The sequence below is a fragment of the Meriones unguiculatus genome, chromosome 3 (assembly GCF_030254825.1).
Source record: "Meriones unguiculatus strain TT.TT164.6M chromosome 3, Bangor_MerUng_6.1, whole genome shotgun sequence".
Classification (NCBI taxonomy): Eukaryota; Metazoa; Chordata; class Mammalia; order Rodentia; family Muridae; genus Meriones; species Meriones unguiculatus.
The window spans coordinates 76,874,994-76,898,302 of NC_083351.1; the positions used below are offsets into that span (position 1 = coordinate 76,874,994).

Below are 23,309 nucleotides of genomic sequence, written 5' to 3' on the forward strand. Positions count from 1 at the left end.
GCCAGAGCTAAGAGACAGCTGCAGGTGGAATCTGTGAGTAGCCAAGTATGTGATCCCGGTTCCCTCCTGCATAATTCTTCCGTATCAACCCCATGCCACATGGACAGCACACCAGGAGTCCTGGTGTAGAGAGAGTTCTGATCGCCCCTTCCTCTGACTCCTGCAGATCTGTGAGGTCCTGAATGCTACTGAGATGACCTGCCAGGCCCCAGCTCTTGCCCTGGATCCTGACCACCAGTCAGATCTCACCGAAAGACCTGAAGAATTTGGTTTCATCCTAGACAATGTCCAGTCTCTGCTAATTCTTAACAAGACCAACTTCACCTACTACCCTAACCCTGTGTTTGAAGCTTTCAGTCCCTCAGGAATCCTGGAACTCAAGCCTGGTACTCCCATTATCCTAAAGGTATTCCTGATAAGCTTCTTCATTTTAATTATCAGTTATTGATTTCTTATGAGGTAGATGAGAGGATGTTAGTATATATCATGTACTAATTTGTTTTCTGTTATTGTCACAAAATACTTGATGCTGGATACTTATAAAGAAGAAAAGTTAACTTGCCTCATTGTTCTAGAAAATAAAAGACCTTAAAACAGTCCTGGTTCTCATGAGGACCTCCTAGGAGGAGTACATGTGACCAGGGAACCAGAAAGGAAGTCATGATCTTCCATGAAGCTCCACATCTTAAAGGTCGCATTATCTCTTACAGTACTAGGGACCAAAGTGGTAACACACCACATCTAACACATGTACCAATTCTTTGGACTTCTTGCTGATGGTGGCCTCTTTCCTAGTTCATCCATAAGATGGGATATTGGGTAGGAGGCCATGGCAGCCCCAACATTTGTGGTCCTGACTCAAGGTTGAGGTTGATGGCTTTCCTGTTGTTCAGGGCAAGAACCTGATCCCACCTGTGGCTGGAGGCAATGTGAAGCTGAACTACACTGTGCTTGTTGGGGAGAAACCATGCACTGTGACAGTGTCAGATGTACAGCTGCTCTGCGAGTCACCTAACCTCATCGGCAGGCACAAAGTGATGGTGAGACTACTGGGACCCCACTGTATGTGGAACAGCCATGGGGGGTGCTGGGAGAGAGGAGCTCAGCTACAGGTAGGCTGCCTGGAACCTCCTAAGAGCACTTTCTGCCCACTGGGAGCTTTTCTCCCAGCTCACTCCAGACCAGTTTCCATCTTCTTGCCCCACTGTCCAGCTTCTTCTGCATTGTCACCCCCTCTGTCCTGGTTGGCGAAAGAAGGGCAAAACATTAAATAGAATGATAAACTGTCTGTTAGGACCAAAAGAGCCTTTTAGAAAAGGACCTTCACTGGCTTAGAGTGGTCCATGATACCATTTATGTGTCTTAGCTCCCAACATAGGTGGCAGGATGATTCTCGGGGAAGTCAGCTGGTGCTGCATCACTGTGCTTACACTGCAGTTGTGAGCTGTTTCCTTATGACACCAGTGTCCTCCTAAGTGAGAGAATGGGCACAAGTTCTAGTTGAGGAGTGATCTCTGTAGTCTACACTTTCTCTTTTATTTTTCTGACAAGGGAGGGCTCCTCATGCTCTCTTTCTGACCTTGAACTCTTCCTCGGTTTGTTCTTCTACCAACCCTCTCTTCTCTGTGTCCACAGGCACGGGTGGGGGGCATGGAGTATTCCCCTGGGATGGTGTACATTGCCCCAGACAGCCCACTCAGCCTCCCTGCCATCGTCAGCATTGCAGTGGCTGGTGGCCTCCTCATTATCTTCATTGTGGCAGTACTCATCGCCTACAAACGCAAGTCCCGAGAAAGTGACCTCACGCTAAAACGGCTACAGATGCAGATGGACAACCTTGAGTCCCGTGTGGCCCTGGAGTGCAAGGAAGGTACTGAGTATGCAGATGCTGGTGCCTGGTGCTCGAGTCTGTGTGTGCACACGTCTGTGCCTATCATACGCAAGCATGCAGGCTAGGCAGCAGTGGGTGGTATTAGAGGTTATACATGCATGTGAGCACATGTAAGTCAGTGTATGTATGTATGTATGCATGCATGCATGGGTGCATATACACACATGTGCCTCTTTATAACACCAACCAGACTGGGCAGCATTTAGCAGTGCTTAAGGTCATTTGTGTGTATATTTACATTTGTGTATGTAAGTGCATTAGCCAACAGGCGGACCTGCACTAGATGGTAGGTATGTATGTGTATGTATGTGTGTGTGTTTATGTCTTTCATTTACAGGCCATCAGGTTAGGCCACAGCAGGCAGTGATGGAAGTTGAGTGTATGAATATGGGGATGTATTTATATATATGTGTGTGTGTGTGTGTGTGTGTGTGTATGTGTGTGTGTCTGTGTGTGTGTGTGTGCCTTCTATTCACAGGCTAGCAAGCTGGGCTGCAATGGGTGTCCCCACAGGATGGGCATTCTACCTGTAGAACCCTTTTGCTAGTCTCTGAGCTTAGCCAGGGTCCTAGCCCAAAACCCTGCCTAGCAACCCACCTTGTGTTTCTCTTCTTACTTCTTCCAGATATGTTACTAGGATCATATACACACCAAGAACAGTGTCCAGATTCAGAACTCTGGCTTGGGGATGAGAGGAGTTCACAGTCTCCTCCAGGGAAGACTTGAGGGTGTCTCAACATGATGCATGCAAGCAATCCTCACTTCTCTTTCATCAGTAGGCAGGGGATTCTGTAGGGCTGATCTGTGATTTCAAAGGACGTGCATTTCACAACTTGTACTTGAAAAATGTATACAAGTTACCATGAAGGAAGATCAGCAATGTCAAACCCAAGAAGGCAGCTTTGCAAGCAGACTCATATAACCCCGGGACATGTTTCTATAAGCCACCCCAGAAGGAACGAGCTAGGCTATTTCTCTGTGGGTAATATGTACCCAGTGTTAATCTAGCCCTGAACCTTGGCTCAGGAGTAGATTCCCCCAGGTAGAGCACCACCTTTTTGATGAGGACCAGGCTCCATCCCATCTCTGCATCCTTCAGCTGTCACCCAGGCATCTGCCTTGTGGGACTGTTAATTACTGCCTTTTATTATATTTACACTGCTTAAATTTTTTTCTCTGCAATGTACTCTTCCCTCTAATTAGGTGTAGTGATTAGAATCTCTTTCATGTGTGGCAGGCGAGACGCTTTGAATGTTGGAGGTGATGGCGACTTAAAGGAAACTGCAGACACATCAAACCTGACTCCCTTCTTTTTCTCCTGGCCAGTGAAATAGCCCAATCAGGAGAAGGCAGTGGAAGGGAGAGGTTTGTGCCAGGCTCCTTAGAAGCCCCCTGGGAAGGAAGGCTCAGCAGGCTGAACCCCTATGGAGTCCCACAGGGGACCATGGCTTTTGGCTGGGGACAGTTATGCTGCAGGGGTGGAAGGAGGCATCTTGCTGCAAAGGACATCTTGCAGGATTGGCAGAGGAGGTACTTTCCAGGATGCCAAGACAGCTGCTGCATATTTATGAGGCAGCTTGGGCCAGGGCAAGGGTTTGTTTGGAGAGTTCACTGTCAGCCACCCACATTTAGAAGACATCAACCCAGACCTGACCTTTAGATATATTGCACGCACGTGTGCAAACACAAATTTCCACTCTTCACCCTCACCAACATGCTTGCACATTCTTATACAAGTTACAACAGGCACACATGGGCACACCCCACTCCTGCTCATATATACCAATCTACTTACTCACACAGACAGAGATATGTGTTCTTTACTCTGGACATACACAGGTGTGTTGGTCAGTATGTATTACTGTGATTGAATAACCCAACAGAACCAACCAGGTTTCTTTTCCCATGGTTTCAGAAGGTTTGTTCATCATGGAGGAGCATGGTAGAGTGTTCAACTTACAGCTGTTAGAAAGCAAGGAATAGCAGAAACAGAAAGAGGCCAGGGCAAGGTATAGTTTCAAGGACAGCCCCCGACCCCAGTGATCTACCTCTAGCCAGGCCCCACCCTGCATACATCAACTCTCTTCCAACAGAAACATCATATTATATATCCGTCAAAGGATGATTCAATCCATTTATAGCTACTACTTAATTGTTTGTGAAAAGACCCTCACAGACATACCCAGAGATATGCTTCACTAATCTCTTAGGCACTTCTCAACCCACTCAAGCTAGCAATTAAGATCAACCATCAATACATGTTTGTTAGGCTTTGCTGACAGTGCATGCCAAAGAGGCCTCCCGGCTCTCCTTACGTACACACACTTGCTCACATGCATGAGAGTGTGTTTAGAATCATTAGGGCGTCTGTCCCAGGTGTCACTGAATAACAAGTACCCCAGCATCCACGTAATAAAACAGGAAGCCAGGGTCACTGGGAAGGAAAAACCAGAAGTAGCTGCAGGTCTGCCATTGTCCAACTTAGTCCCCTGTCCTTTCCAGGAATCCTAGGTTCTCTCCTGACATCAAAACCCTTGGAAATCTTATACTGTTTCTACCATAGTCACAAGGAAGGACAAGGCAGGGCTCTATGTGCAATTCAGGATGCTTGTATCATGTTTACATCTCATCATAGTCTACTGGGCTTGCTCTTTGATACCTTTAGAGGTACTTTGGGCCTGTGAATCCCTTCTGAACCCACCAACTGTTCTTTGTTTCCTAATCTTAGGTTCATATCAATGAAAATAAATATTTGTTAGGCAGCAGCTCTGACTTGTTCTTTGTCAGTGTGTGCTAGTACTTCTGCATGTATGTGCATGCATGTATGCATCCAGACATCTGTGTGGGCATGCACCAAGGAAAATGCCACAGCTTAGCAGGATTGACAGCTGCACCTCTGAGGTGGCCTCAGGGGGCTTTGTGCCAAGGATGGAGTATAACAGCTTTGGCTCTAGTCTGTATCTCATGCCAGTTTTTCCTAGGGGCCAGCTGGGGTCTTATGACTCTATCCACCCGGAGGCCTGAACTGCCCTCACTAACATCAGTACCTACACGCAATTATAATTCACCACCAGATAACAACACATTGAGGCAGGAAGAACAAAGGTTTCCTCTTCATATACGTGCAGAAGAAATAGGTTAGAAGGGCAGTCCCTCTGCCCAAGCCTTGTTTGGTGTCTGAGAATGACATGATCCAGAATTGGATGCTCAAACTCCTTTCTTATTGGAAGAATTTTTTCTTGACTTTGCTAAGCAAAGCCAGTTCAAAATACAGCACCAGGCATAGGCTCATTTCCCTGTCCTGTTCCCTCTGTTCTATTCTTCTATATTTTGCTTCCCAACACATTCTACAAAACAGAGCCTTGTCTCTTCCGATCCTGATGACATCACAGGTCAGAGGGCAGCCTGCCCAGCCCTCTGCTGTTTGAAAACATGAGGCCTCAGACCAGCTTTCTCCTATGTTAATGTCATCTAGTTCCATCATTCATGCATCCACAGGTCCACAGATGAAACCTCTGGGGGCCTGGGTAAAGGCTCTGAACATTCTCAGAGGGGTAACTCTTAGGCTGGTCCCATCAGAGTTTGACAGGATTTTCAGCTATTGTTCTTCAAGCTGTGCCCACCTTGTTTTTTGTTTGTCTGTTTGTTTGTTTTTGTTTAAAAAAAAAACAAAAAACAAAAGAAAAATCAGGGTTTGTCACTGGCCTGGAGCTTTTCAAACAGAGTAGCCTATCTAGCTGGTAAGCCTGGATTCTCCTGTCTCCGTGGCCTGAATGCTAGGATTCCAAGCGTGAGCCACCATGCCCAGCTGTTTTGTTTGTTTGTTTTGTTTTGTTTTTAACAAGACTCATAGGGATCGAGTTCAGGTCTTCCTGCTCACAAAGCAAGCACTTTACTTGCTGACCTGTCATCCTAGGCTCCTCATAGGCTCCTCTTTGTGCTAGCTTTTGCAGAGCTTCAGACAGATATCCATGAGCTGACCAGTGACCTAGATGGAGCTGGGATTCCCTTCCTGGACTACAGGACCTACACCATGAGGGTGCTGTTCCCCGGGATTGAAGACCACCCTGTGCTACGGGACCTTGAGGTAAGAATCAGTGCCACCCCATGCTGGTATTATGACAGGGCAGTATGCCACTTGTCAACAAACCCAGCATGCTGATTCAGAAGTGAGAAAGCTGAGGCCGTGGAGACAGCACATCTTGCCTGCAGTTTCCCAGCTTGTAAATACCAACTAGTCTCTCTTGTGCTTATAGGGACAAACCAGGGAACCTCAGAGCACACTTCAGGGTCTCAGGGACTCCTAGAGCCCTTACACAATTGAATGGGTAGAAAGGACCCTCTTCCAAGAAAAACTATACATGTATGTCTTGGTAAGGTTTCTTATTGAGTGATAAGACACCATGACCAAGGCAACCTGAAGAGGGAAGAGTTTGTTAGGGCTTACAGTTTCAGAAGGTGACTCCATAGCCATTGAGGTAAGGAGCATGGCAGCAGGCCGGCAAGCATGGCACAGGAGCATTAGTTAAGAATTCACATCTTGAAGCAACAACTACAAAACAGATCTACCTGGAAATGGCATGGGCTTTTGAAGCCTTTACGCCCACCCATGCTGTCACATCTCTTTCAATAAAGCTGTGTATCTTAATCCTTTCCAAACAGTGCCACCAGCTGGGATCTGGCCTCCTATGGGAGCCATTCTCATTTAAAACAACCCAATGTATACACAACCGAAAAAATATTCCCAATAAACGTGGGCAGTTCATGGACTTAGGTTTAGTAAACCACATATAAAGAATTTTATAATTAATTGGTATTCAATAACTCTATGAGGGACTTTAGCACTTGATGCTTCCTGGGGAAAGATAAGTGATACATGAGGAAGGGAGGTGGAAGTGAGAATGATAAAAACCCCACTGTGGTACCGCTATCAGGGATCCCATCTTCTGAAAACATTAATCAACTTACTGTCTAGAACAATATATCTTTATGCATATATTCAAATTACACTCTGTTCTGAAAGGGCTTTGGATTGACTTATTAAGATAAATACCAGAAAAGTGAGAAATGATAAATGAGGGAAACAGGGCAAAATAAGAATCCTGGGAGTTGATCATTAGAAGTTGACAACCGTTAAAATGCCTCCTAAGCTTTTAAGTCCTTTTTATGCATTTAGCCATCTACTTTCCCTGGATCCCTCTAAGTAGGGGAGGCCACTTTACAGGTGAGGGAAGTAAAGGGGCAGAGAAGCCCAGTGAGTGGCTAGGACACACAGCTTCTGGGGATAGAGCCAGAAGTAGAGCCAAGGCTGTCAGACTTCATGTTTCCTTTTGGCTGCAAGCCTGTGCACCAGAACTCTAGCTGTCCTTCAGTCCTGCTTACCCATCAGGAGGACACGGAAAGTACAGATAAAACAGTGGAAAATGAGATGCAACGTGAGGTGAACATTGCCCACACAATAAAAACAGACCCTTTGCTCCATGTTGTAGCTACTGATGTTGGAGGAAGTGTCTACATGGGGTCTCTTTGGATGCTCCAGACTGTGCCCCATGGCAGCACACACTGCTCATTAACACCCACGCCTGTAGCTCTCATATTGCTCCATACTTGCTTGTTCAACAATGCAGACATATCTGTGTATAAGTGCACGTGTGTGTGTGTATGCATGTGTGTGTTCATATGTGTAATTTTGTAATGAGAGAATGGGTAGTTCTGTCTTGGAGAAGCTTTCCTTGCCCCTCTGGCTGATAAACACTACAAAGCACTTTCATAGACTATAGGCAATGTTCCCACATTCTCTCTGGCCATGAACCTATAGGTTTTATCAATATTTGTATGTGTGTGTATGTGTGTGTGTGTAGTTATACATGTGCTATATATTTATGCATAAAAGATACTAGGTATCTCAGGACACTCACTCCATCCATGGCCTTGTTTGAATTCTCCATCTTTGTTCCTCCCCTTTTCCACTCTTTTCCCTGTCTTCATCTTTTCTCAGCCTCACTTTAATTTGCACCCAGATACCAGACTTCTCAGGGCATATAAGAGCATGTGAGTTCCTGGTTCAGAGAAGTCAGGGTGGTAACCACTTAGGTCACTGTCTTTGTGCCTGCGTGGATTGCTCATGTATAGATTGCGTGCTTCACTGTTGTGGTCTGACTTCCTACCAGGTGGGGACCCTGGCCTATGCTTTCAGTGTAGGATGCATCTAAATAAAAGAACGTCTGTCTGTCTATATTAGAGAGGAAACAGTAGTACTAGCAAGGGGAGTGATGTCCTGTCTGTGGTCATTAGACTGAATAATCTAAAAATCTAACCAGGATAAGTGTATAGAGTTATTTTCCTCATTTCCCTAGTTCAAAATCTCAAGTCTATTATGAAGATACAGCTTTTAAATGGGGTTTGCTAAGCCCATGTCAATGTTGAGCCCAGAAACAACTTTACCATCCCTGTGTAAGCCTAGGACTATGGACCTTATGTGGTCTTATGTGGACTATTATCTTGTTGGTTTCCAGCCTATTCTTTCTATGGAAAGTTCTTCTTGGTGTGGAGACACATCATTGGTAAAAGCAGTGTTTTCCAACTTTTGAGCTTCATGGGACACATGACCATAGTGGAGAGGATGAAGGATGAGTATCCTCTTGTGTTGGTACATTGCTAGGCCACATGAGGCAAGTGGAGGCATTTGAAGAAGAGACTTTCCTGGCCCTAGTCACATACCAGTACTTTCAAAACACACACACACACACACACACACACACACACACACACACACAAAAGCCTGTCAGTCACATACTCCTGGTTTTGACCCATCACTGGCTCCTAAATTCTAACCTATTGGGTTACAATTAAATTTTATTACTCAGCTTTATATGCAGAGAATTCAGCTAAAGTGGAGAACCATCTGGACAGTAAAACATATTTGGTTCCAGAGTGACTTTGACTGGGGAGGCAGACTATGAAAGTGGTGGTTCTGGATACTCTTTACTTTCACTCTCTAAGAAAAGGAGAGAAAGTGTTTACTTCCAGCAGCAGGACAGAGAGTGATGTGTGTTAGATGATCTGGGAACTCCTGGTGAACAGAGAGAAAAGCTAGCAGTCCAGGGGCATACAGAGACAGGTAATCAAACCACTGCTGACTCTGTGCACACAGCATATGCCAACTACCTCATGAACATTATCTTATTTAATGTTCATAAGGAATTATGATGCAGACCCTCATAATTTCATTTTATAGATAGCGTAGTAGACTCTGGAGGGGTTAGAGTTCACTTCCACACCCAGTTACTGGGCTCTCTGATTCCAGAGCCCAGGTTGCTGACCATGGTACCTTTCCTGCAGGAAGCTGGCCAGAACTGTCTTGCCCTGGGCCCCAGGTGCTTTCTGACTACAGACATATGAATATTTTTAAGGTGCAAGAGTATCCCACGCAGTAGCTTTGTGGTGGCTCTTCATGAAGCTACAGTTATCTGGAACAGTGTCCTCTCTCTATGCTGCACTGCAACATGCTGTTGGCCACCCCCCCCCCCTTAACAGACAGCCTGGTCACCTCAGAGGCTCTCTGCCTGGGACGGCTGCAGGGAGGAGCCTGAGTTGGCTTCAGACAGTTCTTGAGTCCAAAAGTGAGGAAGCCATGGTGATAGCTAGGGAATTTGGGTTTGAAAAACCAGTACTTCCCATTAGCAATAGGCTGGCCTGGGGACAAGTGTGATAAGTTCTTTGAGAAACTGAGAAGGTCGCAACTGTCCTTCCCAAGATCATTAGAAGGATGTGTAGAAAGCATGCACATAATGTGAACTGCACACAGCGCCCAGTAAACTGTATCATCAGTTATGGTTAGTTTGAGTAGCAGAGGAATCGTGAGGAGAGAGGAGAGGAGCAGAAGTAAAGCATGACCATGCATGTGAGGGGCAGGCACAGGGTCAGAGAGGAAGGCAGGAGGAAGCAGGCAGTGGTGGAGGAACGCCTGAGCTATGGCAGAATGAGGCTACTATGTATCCTTTGCCATTGTTGCATCAGCCCGCCATGAACTGGGGACCCAGGGAGCCAAGACTGGATCCTCTTGGGATGATGAAGAGACTCAGGGTGTGGGGCTATGATAGCAGCCAAGACCAGCTGCCAGGTTGTCCTGCCTGGCACCTATTGCATCCTCTTGGCTCTGTCATTCTCCCTTCGTTGTCTGAGAACTGTCCTTCCTAGTACAAGTACTGCAGCCAGAGGAATGACAAAGGACTTGCTTTGGGTACAGACAGGCTCCCTTTCAGATTCCAGCCCCACCAGAATGCCCTGTGACCAGAAAAGTTCCCAGAAGATCTCTGCCGTGCACAGTAGACAGAGGCCCAGTGTGCCCTCTGCAGAGGAGCTTGGAATTTGAAACTGGCTTCCAGCTGACACCAGCCTACTGCCCATGCCTCAGCCTGAATCCAGAACACAGGTGCTTCTGAGTCATGTAGGGAATAACTATTTCTGCCATTTTCTGTGACTTGGGGCCAACAGGGCCATCTTGTCTGCTTCCATCAGTTCCTGCCAGTTGAAACCTTGGGAGGACAGCAGGATAAAAAGCTGCCCTTTGTGACTCAGCCGTGCATGATAGTCAGTGAAAAAAGCCTCTCATGCATTGTATGAGCCCATGTGATAGCTTCTGGTTAGGGTAGGACATAGTACTGACTTCTGGGTTCATGGCCTAGCTTGGAGGTTTCTGTCTTGGCATCCTGAAGAATCTCGTGTCTTCGTGTGGTCCCAGACATCCTAAAAGAGTCGGCACCCTAGAGTGCTATGTGAATTAAATAAGCCAGTATAGCTACAGCAGTACAAACAGGACTTGGCGTAGAGTAAGATCCATATGCATATTAGCTCTTCAAACAACTGTACTTTCCTGGGTAAAGAAACTGACAACTTGTGAGTGATGGTAATAGAATTCACTGCAAGCTTGACCAACTCTGAAACCACCTTCTCTACTGTGACATACGTGGCAGTCCTGTTTAAAGAGCTGGGGGGCTGGGACATAGCCTTTAAGTTGCCTCCTTGTCACCTCTATTAGCTGTCCCTCCTGCCTTGGCATACCCCCAGGACCACACTCAAGGGGACAAGCACTGCTCTGTGTTCCAAGAAGGCTCCCTATAAGTACCAAGTCTGGTGTGTTTCCCAAGAGTAGCTTTCTTGGGAGCAAACATGAAGAGTGATCCACACACGTCACTGCTCAGCCTAGTGACTGACAGATCCCCAAGAGAGCCAACCTATCCCACCCATCAAGCCACTGTTCAGATCAAGAGACAGAGCAGAACCAGCTCTCTAGGATCCTGTGTCCCTCTCCCAATTGCCCAAGAAAACCACCTTTCGCTTACCACTGAGTTATCTTCCTGTCCCACTCAGTGTTTAGCGTCTGTCTTTTTCATTCAGTATATTTACAACATTTGCCTCCTGGCTATGGCTAGTGGTAATAGTACGCCATTCCTTCTCAGGGCTATGGAACATCTGTCCATTCCATTGCTAGTGGGCATATGGGAGACAGCAGCCTGAGGCTCCTCTGAACAGGGCTACTGTACCCTTTTCTGGAAACCCCAGGGACTGTCCACCATGCTCAGCTAAGTGGCTGATGCATATCTTGCAAGCTGATTGAACCCTCCTAGGAATTTTCCCAAAAATCTACCCTTTGAGGAGAAAGGTGAATTTACCTACACCCTCCTCCTCTGAGTAAAGAACATCAGGATGCTGCTTAAAGGCCTGTTGCAGTCCCTGAGAGATAAACGAACTTTCACAAGCTTACAGAGTCCAGGGGAAAATCCATTTGTCTTGATTGTTTGACCACCAGACCTTTGGAGTTGGAGGGGGTAAGGGTGGGTGTTAGGTTAGCTGGAAGCCCAGGCCTGGTAATCTTTCAGGCAGAGCCCAAACTACAGCAGTTCTGGCCTCTCAAAGCTCCAGAGAGTTAGGAGGTAGAGAAGGGTATAAGCCTTTCATCAGCTCTGTATTAACATCAGAGAAAGGCTCAGCCTCTAGAGTCTAGCTAGCATGGGTGGGTTCAAATCCTATAGCTACTTTTGTGAACTGTGACTAATTCTCCTGGTCTTAGTGGCTGTGTCTCAAAACTGTAGGTACTTACCTACTTTGTGGGCTGTGATAGAAGTTAAACAGGTATGAAGCCCCATGCCTGACCACTGAGAAGGACTTGGTAATGTTAGCCTGGAACAGAGGGGGTGGCAGCCTATCATGTGGGACAGTCCACAGGGTACCCAAAAGCTCATGCTAGGATTCTGACTCTCCCCACAGGTCCCAGGCTACCGGCAAGAGCGTGTGGAGAAAGGACTGAAGCTCTTTGCCCAGCTCATCAACAACAAGGTCTTTCTACTATCTTTTATCCGCACTCTTGAGTCTCAGCGCAGTTTTTCCATGCGTGACAGAGGTAATGTGGCCTCACTCATAATGACAGTACTTCAGAGCAAGCTAGAGTATGCCACTGATGTGCTGAAGCAGCTACTAGCTGACCTCATTGATAAGAACCTGGAGAGCAAGAACCACCCCAAGCTGCTGCTCAGGAGGTGAGCGAGGCCTATGGTAGCCAGCTGGGGTCAGAGTAACCCTACCCCAGGCCAGTCCTAATGTATGGCTCATGGAGCCCTTCATGACACCTGAAGGCTGCCGAGGGATCAGCTATGTTTGCTAAGGGTGAGGGCACTATGTTTCCTAAGGTGGGTGGCCAGTCCTAACCATCACCTAGGTGCCACAGCCCAGCTCACCCCTGGGCTTTTCATATCTGCTTTTCATTATACCCCTGCCTTTCTGCTTTCTGAATTGTACCATTTTCTCTTGTAATTCTTTGGGAGAGATCAGTTACACTATGACCTGGTCTCATCTAGGCCAAGACAAGAAGTAGAAAAGGTCCTTAGGCTGCTCATAGGCCAGCAACAAGAGCAACATACAAGACTATAGAAATGAAGCCACTTGTGCCTTTCCCAAATCTAATAGGAATCTACATTTTAACAGATAGCTAACTAATTTGAACATATTTTACAATTTGAGAAACAGGAAGTGAAAGTCTTTTAGAACAACTGACTCAGTACAGCCAGCAAACAGCTCCTGACTCCTGTCATAGGCTCAGGATTCACTGCTGGACAAATTTAGATGCAGTTAGGTTTCCTCATCACTGTGACCAAACACCTGATACAAACAAATTAAAGTAGGAATGGTTCATTTTGGCTCACAGTTTGAGGAGACACAGTCCACCACAGTGAGCAAGGTATTGGCAGCTTTGTGGCCAGTGGCCACAGCTAGGCCCCACCTCTGAAAGGTTCCATGACCTCCCAAACTGTGTCACTGTTAGCTGGGGACCCAGTGTTCAAACACATGAAACCATGGAAAAATTCATTTGCACAATAAAGCATGCTTCCTACCCCATGTTTCCAAAACCTACAAGGTTAGACAAGCATCAGGCCTGCCTACTTTGTGGCTTTGGCTTGGCTAGAAAATACAGGCACTCCCATTCTATTTCTCTTCTTGGCTGTTGATCCCATGCCCAGCCATAGTACATCTGCAGATGGGAACCACCACATCCAGCAATCTGCGCAGACCACTCCATTCTGCCTGATCTCTGCCCTGTCGTCTCCAGGTCAGACTCTAGTAATGTTCACCTTGCTTGGCAGATAGATCGACTTAGCTTTCCAAGTAGTTTGCTTTGGGCTTTTTTCTGGTGGGAAGGGGCACTTGTCTGCACAGCTGCAAAAGGCTGCTGTGCAGAAGAGAATCCCACAGATCTGCAAACAACAAGGTAGATAATTTTGATTTTTGTTTTACTTTCACCGTGTAGCCACCCACTGGCATAATTCTAGGGTTGCTGCTGCCTGCTAGCACTCCCACCAACAATTTCCTGGCATGGTCTCATGGTCTCTCTCTGGGTCTCTGTCTTCTCTCCTTATTTTCTACTTGTGCTCTCTGGATGCTCCTGCGTTGTCCCTCCCCCACTTCCTTCTTTTCTTCTTGACACTGGCTGGCCCCCAGCCTCCACTATTCTTCATTCTTTCTCTTCCCTGGCCTTACTGAATACCAGCAGCTGTCTAGACACCTGGAGCATGCAGTTATCAGTATTTTCCAACAACTGTGTATTCAAATTCACCAAACCTGTCTGGATGGACTAATTTTTCTCCAGAGCTGACCATATTCTCAGCACAAGTGTCAACCCCTGAAGCATGAATAGCTCAAGGCAGTGTCAATGCCACCACAGCATCTTCCACAAAAGAAAACAAGAGGTAGGCTAGAGTCATGACAGGAAAGACACAGGTTGGACTCAAATAACTATCCTTGCCATTGCAGAAGCTTTCCTTAGATGTGTGCAGTGGCCTTTGAGACAGGACATTGTTAACACATCTGTGAAAAAATTATACTCTTGTCCTCCTATGCCATGTGGCTGCCAATGCTGTGAGTCTGGGGTAAGGTAACAGGCTCCATGTGGAAGACCTGGTCTGTTGTTGTCAACTTTCTATAACACCTTCCTTCCCATGCCCCACCCAATTAGTGTCCCCCTGCTTTCTGTTTTGCCTTTCTGTCTTTCTTTCCTTCCTTTCCTTCCTCCCTCCCTCCCTGCCTTCCTTCCTTCCTTCCTTCCTTCCTTCCTTCCTTCCTTCCTTTCTTTCTTTCTTTCTTTCTTTCTTTCTTTCTTCACTTCTCAATAAGAGTGTATCAGCCAGTGCATTCCCAAGTTTCTCTAAGGCTGTACTATCTAACAGGAAAGCTTCAGCCACATGTAATGACTCAGTCTAAATTCATTAAATAAAGGGACAAACTTCAGGCACACTGGCCACATGTCAAGTGTTCAGTAGCCAAAGAGGCCAGTAGCAACCGCACATCTTGGGTGAGGACCATTGCTATCACTGGGAAGTGGGATAAGACAACACAGGGAAACCCCTGCTTACAGCATATGCATGCCCAGATGCCAAGCTGCAGATTTCCAGAAAGACCTCTGTTCTCAGCTCCCCTAGAACCTGGCAGGCCACGAGACTCTCCTGTGCATTAGGTCACCAGACACAGTAATCAGTAAGATGGTGGCAGGTTCTTCCTCACTCTACCCATCCCATGGCCACTGACCAGCCTCTTTTTTGTCTTCTTCTTCCTATTTCCTTGATGATTGATGCCAGGACGGAGTCGGTGGCGGAGAAGATGTTGACTAATTGGTTTACTTTCCTCCTCTACAAATTCCTCAAGGTAGGATGGGATGAGGACTACTTTTGAGCCCTGTCATGGTTCTTCCCCTCCTGGGTGGAAGCCTTTACCTCCTCAGCCTGCCCCACTTAACTCTACAATTACTGCATACATTCTTGCAGAGCCTGATGCAGCCAACACACAAGAAATACAGTTCGTTATCAGGGAACTGAATTGAAGAGAGCCCCATGTCTGGTCCTAAGTTCAGAAACAACACCCCCAATGGCTAGTTCCTCCCAAGTGAGGAGGCAGATGAATGGCTGAGAGGGTTCCATGTGGTCCAAAAGCTAAATTCCCATTGTCAGCTGAACGCAAGTGACCTGTTAGTTTCCAGTTTCTTCTCCCCTCCAAGATCCTCTTCTTTCTTCCAGGACCAGAAGTAAGGAAGCTGATGACAGGTCCTAGGGCAGGCACATAAGGCATGCAGATAAACTGAGGATGAGCCTGGGCACTAAAAGAGCTGAGCTGCTGGGCTTCCATCCATGAGTTTCAAAGGACCAACTTCTGCTTCTTACCTGGTTCACAGAGAAAGCCAACTGTGGTGGGGTGGGAGAAGGAAGTGGGGGTTGAAAGGGAGAAAGGAAGGGCAGGCTCTGGACAGGTGGCAAGAAGGAGCAGGATCACCTAGGTCCATGCAAATTTGAAGAGTACAGAAGAGGAAGTGGGAAAAGGGAGCCAAGAAGCAGACAGGAGCAGGGAAGCTGGAGCAGTGGGATAAGCCCTGCATACCTTTGCTCCCGAAGGCTCTAACAATGGGATTTTGTCTCCTGCAGGAGTGTGCTGGGGAGCCCCTCTTTTCCTTGTTCTGTGCCATCAAGCAGCAGATGGAGAAGGGCCCCATCGATGCCATCACGGGAGAGGCCCGCTACTCCCTGAGTGAGGACAAGCTCATTCGGCAGCAGATCGAATACAAGACCCTGGTGAGTATCCCCACTGTTCCCCTTTGCTCTGGTAGATCAGCTTTGACACCTGGTCAGCTCTGGCCTAGAGGAGGAATGGTGAGAATAATGAACAAACTGCATTTCTGACTTTATCTGCTGGAGGGCCTGGCAGGTATTCTCCTATGTGTTCGCCTCTGCTTCCGGTAGCCCATGCACCAAGCCACCCCAGTGGCTCAGCTATAGCTCCATGACTCTTTACCTGGAGAATGGGTGTGGTTCAGGACAGGTACTGAATTGAGTAGTCAGGGCCTGGCAGGGATGAGGGTGGAAGTCATGCTGGTAGGGACAGATGCTCATACAGACATGTTCAGAACCTATGACAACGTAGGGAGGTGATCACCTCAGAACAAAGCTATTTCTACTAGCTGGAAATCCATTCTGGTTCTCCCATTCCCACCTTTTTAATGCCCCAGGGTCCCAACATCTTGACTACCCAAGGACCCAAATGCATGGCCTGTGGGCCTTCTCCATCTCAGTTTCCAGCTCATAGAAGAAAGTCACAGACTGAAATTAAAATGGCAAAGAGGAAACACCCTTCCAAAAAATAAATAAATAAAAAAGGTTTGAATGGATCTCTTAGTGAGAGAGAAATACTTTTAAATGTCTCCTGTTCCACCCTCTCCATTCCTTAGCAACAAAAGGAGTTGTGATCACTATCATACTCTGTCCCCAAACTGCAGCAGCCTTTATTCCACAGCCAAAAGATTCAAAAGATTCTGACTGGCTGGTGTCAGGTGACAGCCTCACAGAGAATGTGAAAATCAGTGGGTCTGGGCTGACCACCAGCAGGAAAGAATGGGAGAGAAATGGGAGATTATTTTGCTTGGCAATGGCAGAACTGTGGGGAAGGGTGCTCCTGCATGTGAAGGGGACACTCCATCCCATAATGATGCAGGAAGATGGTACTGCACCAGGACAGACAGACCAGCTGAGCTGAGCAGCTCAAATACAAAGTTAGGAAGTGTGGGGATGTGCAGTGACTGGAGGAATTCTGGGCATTCTGAGTTTGCTGATAGTGACCTTGTCCTGCTGGAAATGAGTTAGCACACCCCTGGAGGGTTCTAGGATCCACATTACCATGGAGCTTGCTGGAAACCTAGACGCTCACTCACCTGGTTATCTGCCAGGGAGCTTACTAGAGGACTGGATGCCTGTTGGGTTGCCAGCTTCAGTGCTAGATAGCCGGGAGCTTGCTGGAGTGTAAGATACAGACCTGGCTATCTGCCAGAGTTTACATCTCCTTCCCTGGGAGCCCACTAGCTGTCTAGATGCCCCGCCCCCCAGGATACTACTGGAAGATTGCACTCCTTCCCAGGAACCTGATAGAATGCTACGTTTCCCCTGGGAGTCTCCCAGATGGCTAGAGCCTTTCTGGGAACCTGCAGAGAAAGCACCAGGTGGATGATTTTGAAGCAGTTGGGAGCCAGGGGTAGATGACATGTTGCTGAGCCTGGGTCTCTGTCCTTCGTGGGTTACTGCTTTGTCTCTGGGAGATCAGTGCCTGCCTTGAAGGATGCCAGGACAAATCACCCTTAACAGATCACGCCTCTGCTCACCATGGTTCTTCTGGGAAAAGAGCTCAGACAAGTCCATATCGCTGCTTAGAGGAGGCTGAACTGCCCATCAATGGCCTGGCAAAAGGACAGCGTGGTAGCCAGAGCAGGAGGGAGAGATGTGGAAAGTACTTAGAAGGAGAGAGGGAGTGGCTGGGAAAAGGCCCGTATAGACATTTAGCTTAGAGGCCCAGTCTCTCTTATTTTCAGTTCAGGGCATTTTGAAAGTGAGAGTATGATTTTTTAAAAAACTCAGGCTCCCCCTTCTTCTTAATGGAATAAGCATGTTCCCCATTTGTGCTCATAGCAGTCTAGCTGCTAATGAGAGGCAGGCGTCCAGGGCCAGGGTTCTGATTACCACCACATGGAGCAGGAGGAGGGCTGGTGTCTGGTTCTGCAAACCAGATGAGGCTATTGGGAAATGGTTACTGGTAGGGGCATTGGTGTATGTGTGTGTGGTGGTGGTGGCGGGGAGTTAAGTTCTGAGGAAGGCGACACAGAGCACTCAGGCTGTATGGACAGAGGGGTAGTTGTGAGCTCAGAACAGCAGGGCATCTGGCCTCAAGTCTCCCAGGCTGTGTCTGGCTCTTACATACCCCTAGGTATTTCCATGCCACATAGCTCCCTTTCTGTTCCACTGGGCACACTCAGGAAGCCCCCAAAGCCTCAGCAATATAGAAAGAACACAACATGAGGATGGCCAGAGAAATCTTTGAATTTCTTAAAGGAAGCAAACAGCTGGTGAAGCACTTTTAATTTTCCTGCCTCTTTCTGAAATGAGAAGTAGAGGCCCTGCACCAATAGTGACCTTATCCCTTGACCAGGACTTCAGGTTCACAGCCAGGGAGGCCACTGGGGGGCCTGAAACTGCAGTTTTTAAAAGGCGCCTTTTTATACTTAAAGAATGCATTAAGTTTCTAATAGATCCAGCAGCCTCAATCAGCCTGAAATGCTTCCCAAACCAAAGCTATTAAATCTTTTAAAACAGGAGTACAGTTTCTCATTAGCACTGAGCATGTGTGTGAGGGTATTTATCAGAGAGAGATGGGGGCAGGGGATAGGTGGTTGTATATTAAAGGGACAATAAAAAGAGTGGCACACAGAGGTGGGGTTTGGAGTTGGTGAGGGGCTAGGTGTGCTAACGTGGTATCCCCTTGCACACTGATGTACACATTAGGGACTGAACATGCTTCTGTGCCTGTTCTGTTATAGACTCTCCCTTCCTGCCATCACTTCCTTCATAGATAAAATATTGTTCCCTAACAGGGAGTTAAGTATATAGTTTATACTCTTGCAGTGATGATGAAGACATGATATCATCCTACCTCTCTGGACAGGATGGAGTTGCTCTGACCCCTCCATAGCCCATCATGGAGAGGAGGAATCATTCATGAAGGATCCTGGGATACTGTTCTCATCCATGTGACCTCTCCCTGCCACCTTCAGGTTCTGAGCTGTGTCAGTCCAGATAATGCTAATAGCCCAGAGATCCCAGTGAAGATCCTCAACTGTGACACCATCACTCAGGTCAAGGAGAAGATCCTAGATGCCATCTTCAAGAATGTTCCATGCTCACACCGGCCCAAAGCTGCAGACATGGACCTGGGTAAGAGGGCTACTTCCCAGGGCTACCCCTGAGGCTGGTCTTGGCCACCCCTTGCTTTCTTGGGTCAGCAGTATGTAGATCTGAGCTTCAGGAACAGAGGAGGAGCAGTTGCTGGAGGGAGGCACGCTGACTTTGCCTTTATAATTTGCTTGGAATTGGTGGGAGCAAGTACATGAGCATCCTACAAAAAAAACTGGACCACAGGTCACTAGGTACTCTGTTGGTGAACTCTCCTGGCAGGACTGCCTCTGCAGTGCTAGGAAGGTCTGAGGGCTGGGATTGTATGTGCCATATCTGAATGTGGGGATATGAAGGTAAAGGTACTCTTCCAAGTCCCTGTGGCCAAGGTCTCAACACTGGCTTTGTTCCCTCCAGGCTCTCCCTCCCCTCTGTGCCATATCTATAATTTTTGCTGAATACTCATAGCTCAAGGGATCTGGGTCATCCATGGAGGATGGAGAAAGAGAATAGATGAAAATGAGATGTGACGGCCTGCTGTGGAGCAGGGTGACACTGCACTTGAGTGTTCCATGAAGAAATAGCATGGCCTGCATAAACAAGGGCATGCCACCAGAGCCAGCTGTACTTTGCCTGAGTGCTCTGCAGAATGTCATATGGGAATGTCCTCTGGAGAAGGCTCTGAAGATACCAAGAAGTAAAAGGGCAATCCCAGCACTGTTTGTGGCCCCTAGATATGAGACCTGGTATCTCTGGGTACTTGCTAGATGACCTTGTCCAAATCACTTTAACTATCTGTGCCTTCCTTTCTTCGCCTATGAGGTAGAGATAATAAAAGCAACTACTTCATAGTAAAAGTGCAGTGGGGTGATACATTGAAAGTTTTTTTGTGGCATATCTGAACCTTAGGAGAAGGGAAACGCTGCTGGCTGTGGATGTTTGTGGATTCTGGGTGTGAGGATGGTGTTGACTCCTGGGAACATGGGGGTGGGATGAAAACCCCCCAGAAGCCCTAAGCACCTATCTGGCCTCTAAGCTGGCTTCCACTGAGCCGAATAAGACAGATGGGCATCTATGATTTTGTTCAAATCCAGGGTGATTTTTCAGCTCTCTCTGACTTCCACCTACCCCGATTCTGATGCCTAAAGGTCCTGAGCATCAGGAAGTTCTGTTAACTTCTTGAATGCCTTATATTCCCTCTTAACCCTGTCTCCTCTCACTAATCTTAACAGTAGATGTGTGTAGGACCTCTGACCCCTTCTTGCACTAGAGGTGTCTCTAAGTGCCTTGTTCTTGGGGCATGGAGGAGGCTTTTTATCAGGGCACTTGGATATGTATGTTCATGCATGCATCACAGGGCACCAGTCCCTACAACTTGTGTGGACTTGTATGTCTGTATGCATTTGACCTGTTTCTGTTGCCATGATGGCCCCTATAGTCTAATGGAACAAAGGCCCTTGCTGTAGAACCAGTGGGAAATAAACTGGTTCCTTTATGGAAGGCTCTGTGGCTAATCTCTCTCAATGCCAGAGTCCTCTCTAATGGCTTCAGAAGGATAACCAGGTAGCACCCACATTCCTTTTGTCATTTTATCTATGGGCCCAGGATGGGGCTACCCCTCAGCTCCACAGCACCAGTATCTGTGAAGTGAGTGGAGGCCTGGGAAGAGCTGATGGAGAACATGGGTCCTGGAAGGCAGAGCATGTTCTGTGCTTAAGAATATGGTGACTTCCTGAGAAGGCAAGCAGTCACCTACTCCACGTAAGGAAGTAGGGCTCAGTTGCTACTGTGGAATAACATCTCTGCTACATTAAAAGCCAGTAGATGGCTGTGTGAGCTTCAGGCCTGATGGAGTTCAGGAAGGGCAGGACCAGCATTTTACATCAAACTCCAAGCAGAGAAAGTACATCCCTCCTGTGCCTGCTGACTGTCCTGAAGAGACTGTGTTGGGGCTAGTGGCTGCTGCTTATGACTGATCTTCCTCTCCTAGAGACCTCCCACCCAGAATGTGGGAGAGGAAGAAACTGGCTAGTTTGGGAGAACTGCTTCCCTCAGAGAGCAGAAGATGCAAACTGGTCAAGTATATCTACAATGAAGAAGCAAAGCATGGCTGGCATGGTGTGTCTCAAGGCTACAGTCAAGAGCCATCTTAAATGAAGGCTGTAGTGTTCAAAGAAGTTATTTTCTTCAGTCCTTTAGGAGAGAAGGAAACTGTAGGGATGCTTAATCCAAGGGCCCACCAAGGGGAGGCTGTACTCTCAACCAGCATGCTACAGAGGCCCTAGAAAGACCACTGTTGTCCAGGCAGGCAGATGGGTCTCCAGCTCTGCAGTATCCCAGTCCTCCATGTGGCAGCTCATGTCCACGTGCCCCAAGCAGGCTCCCTCTCCCACTACAGTGCTCTTGAGTTTGCCCCAAAGGAGCCACACCTCCCTGTAGCAAGGAGGTTACAGCAGGGATCCATAAGCCAGTGTAAACTCAGAACTCAGTCTCGCCAGTGTGAATGCAAGATATGTCCCAGGGGAGGTGGAGTCCTGCCATGTTTTCCCAAGGGCCTCCCTGCTTAGCTGTACTGTGCACTCTTTTTCCAAGGTTCCTTTTTTCAAATTAAAGCAGGAGTTTAGAGCATCCCCCAAATTCTGGTTTTCTTCAGACCAACACTAGGCTGCAAACCATGGGAAATGAAGCCTCTTCAGAGACCCAAAAGTCACTTCTATGCCTGGCCTCATGGGGAAAGGGAGGTGAGGTGAATTGTCCATGTAGATGAAAGTGATTTGAACACTTATATCAAGGTCTAAAGAGGAATGTCATTGTTACTATGAATCAATCGGTGCCAAGGGCCACCTGGCTGCCTGGCACACAGACTCAGTGAGGTCCTGTCAGCTGATACTGGGCAGGGCCAGGACAGCAGGGCCCTCCACTTCTTGAGCCCCTTGCTCCCACAGTGAAGGGTGTCTAACAAGCTGCCTCATCTCCCCAGATGACCACCCCTTCCCCACACTTGACCACAGGAAGAAGTCAGTCTAAAACCTCTATTATCCTACCCACCCCTGCCTGACATGAATTATTCTCTCATCTCAGAAGCCTAGCCTGCAGCTTTTGTCCATAGCACATCTCCTCATGGCTGCTTGGATTGGAGTTCTCCCAGCATTCACTTCATCTCTACATGAGCCTTGTCCAGACTCAGACTTTAAAGGAACTGTGTAGACAGTTGTGGTTGGCAGGAGTACAAGGGAAACAGGGTCAGTATCCCACTGTACAGTGGTATAGCACGTGGCCATCTACGGCCAGTGGTGTGTAGGCACTGGCAGAGCCACACAGATCTAGACGGATCTACACAGGAGATCTTCATCACATTAGAAAAAGCAGGATTTGGTCAGATGATTTGGTTCAACTGTAGGCTCCGTGCAAGTGCTCTAGCGTGTTAAAGCTGAGCTAAACTTGGTACACTTCTACTTATCATATGTTCCACTTAGGATGGGCTTATCGGGGCATAACTCTGGGTAAGTTGAAGAGCATCTCTCTGGCTCTCTCTCTCTCTCTCTCTCTCTCTCTCTCTCTCTCTCTCTCTCTCTCTGTGTGTGTGTGTGTGTGTGTAGAAGGGTTGGTGTCTTGTACAGAATTAACCATATGATTTTGGAGACTGGTAAGTCCAAACTCTACAAGGTATGCTGGATGGCTGGAGGCCCAAAGAAGAGCTTATGGCCGTCTGCATGCAGAATTTCCTCTGGCTCAGGGATGGCCAGCATTTTCCTCGCTGTAGGTCTTCACCTGGTTGGAAGAAGCCCACCACATCCTGGAGAGTCATCTCTTTGCCCCAAGACCCTGGAATTAAATGTTAATTTTATATATCCACACCTCACACAAATAGGCTAAATAATGTTTTGTCAAGTGTCTTGGTATTGTGGTCCTGCTGAGCTGACACATAAAATTGACTATCACAGGACCCAAAGTGAAGGACACAGTTTCTGCCTGGATTATAGGCTGTTGGATACATGGAAGGAAAGACAGTCACAGACAGAGATTTTAAGAGTGTGGAGTTTTCACAGCACAGTGTCCAGGTGGCACCTCGCCCTCAATGTACAAGCTGGCTCTATGAGTTCACCACCACGACTACCCTACAGTACCTGGACAGGGACCTCTTTGCATCTCTATTCTTCAATAACCTG

General features: G+C 47.5%; 1 protein-coding gene across 1 annotated transcript in view; it reads left to right on the forward strand.

Annotated features, from left to right (window-relative positions):
- The window catches only part of Plxna4 (plexin A4), a 455,563-nt gene that overhangs the window by 402,327 nt on the left and 29,927 nt on the right, over positions 1 to 23,309 (forward strand). Inside the window, exons 18-25 of the mRNA XM_060380221.1 lie at positions 167 to 406; positions 894 to 1,040; positions 1,636 to 1,870; positions 5,836 to 5,978; positions 12,161 to 12,429; positions 15,019 to 15,085; positions 15,856 to 16,002; positions 19,023 to 19,182. Of these exons, the coding sequence (XP_060236204.1) occupies positions 167 to 406; positions 894 to 1,040; positions 1,636 to 1,870; positions 5,836 to 5,978; positions 12,161 to 12,429; positions 15,019 to 15,085; positions 15,856 to 16,002; positions 19,023 to 19,182 (1,408 nt within the window). The remainder of the gene's footprint in view (positions 1 to 166; positions 407 to 893; positions 1,041 to 1,635; positions 1,871 to 5,835; positions 5,979 to 12,160; positions 12,430 to 15,018; positions 15,086 to 15,855; positions 16,003 to 19,022; positions 19,183 to 23,309) is intronic.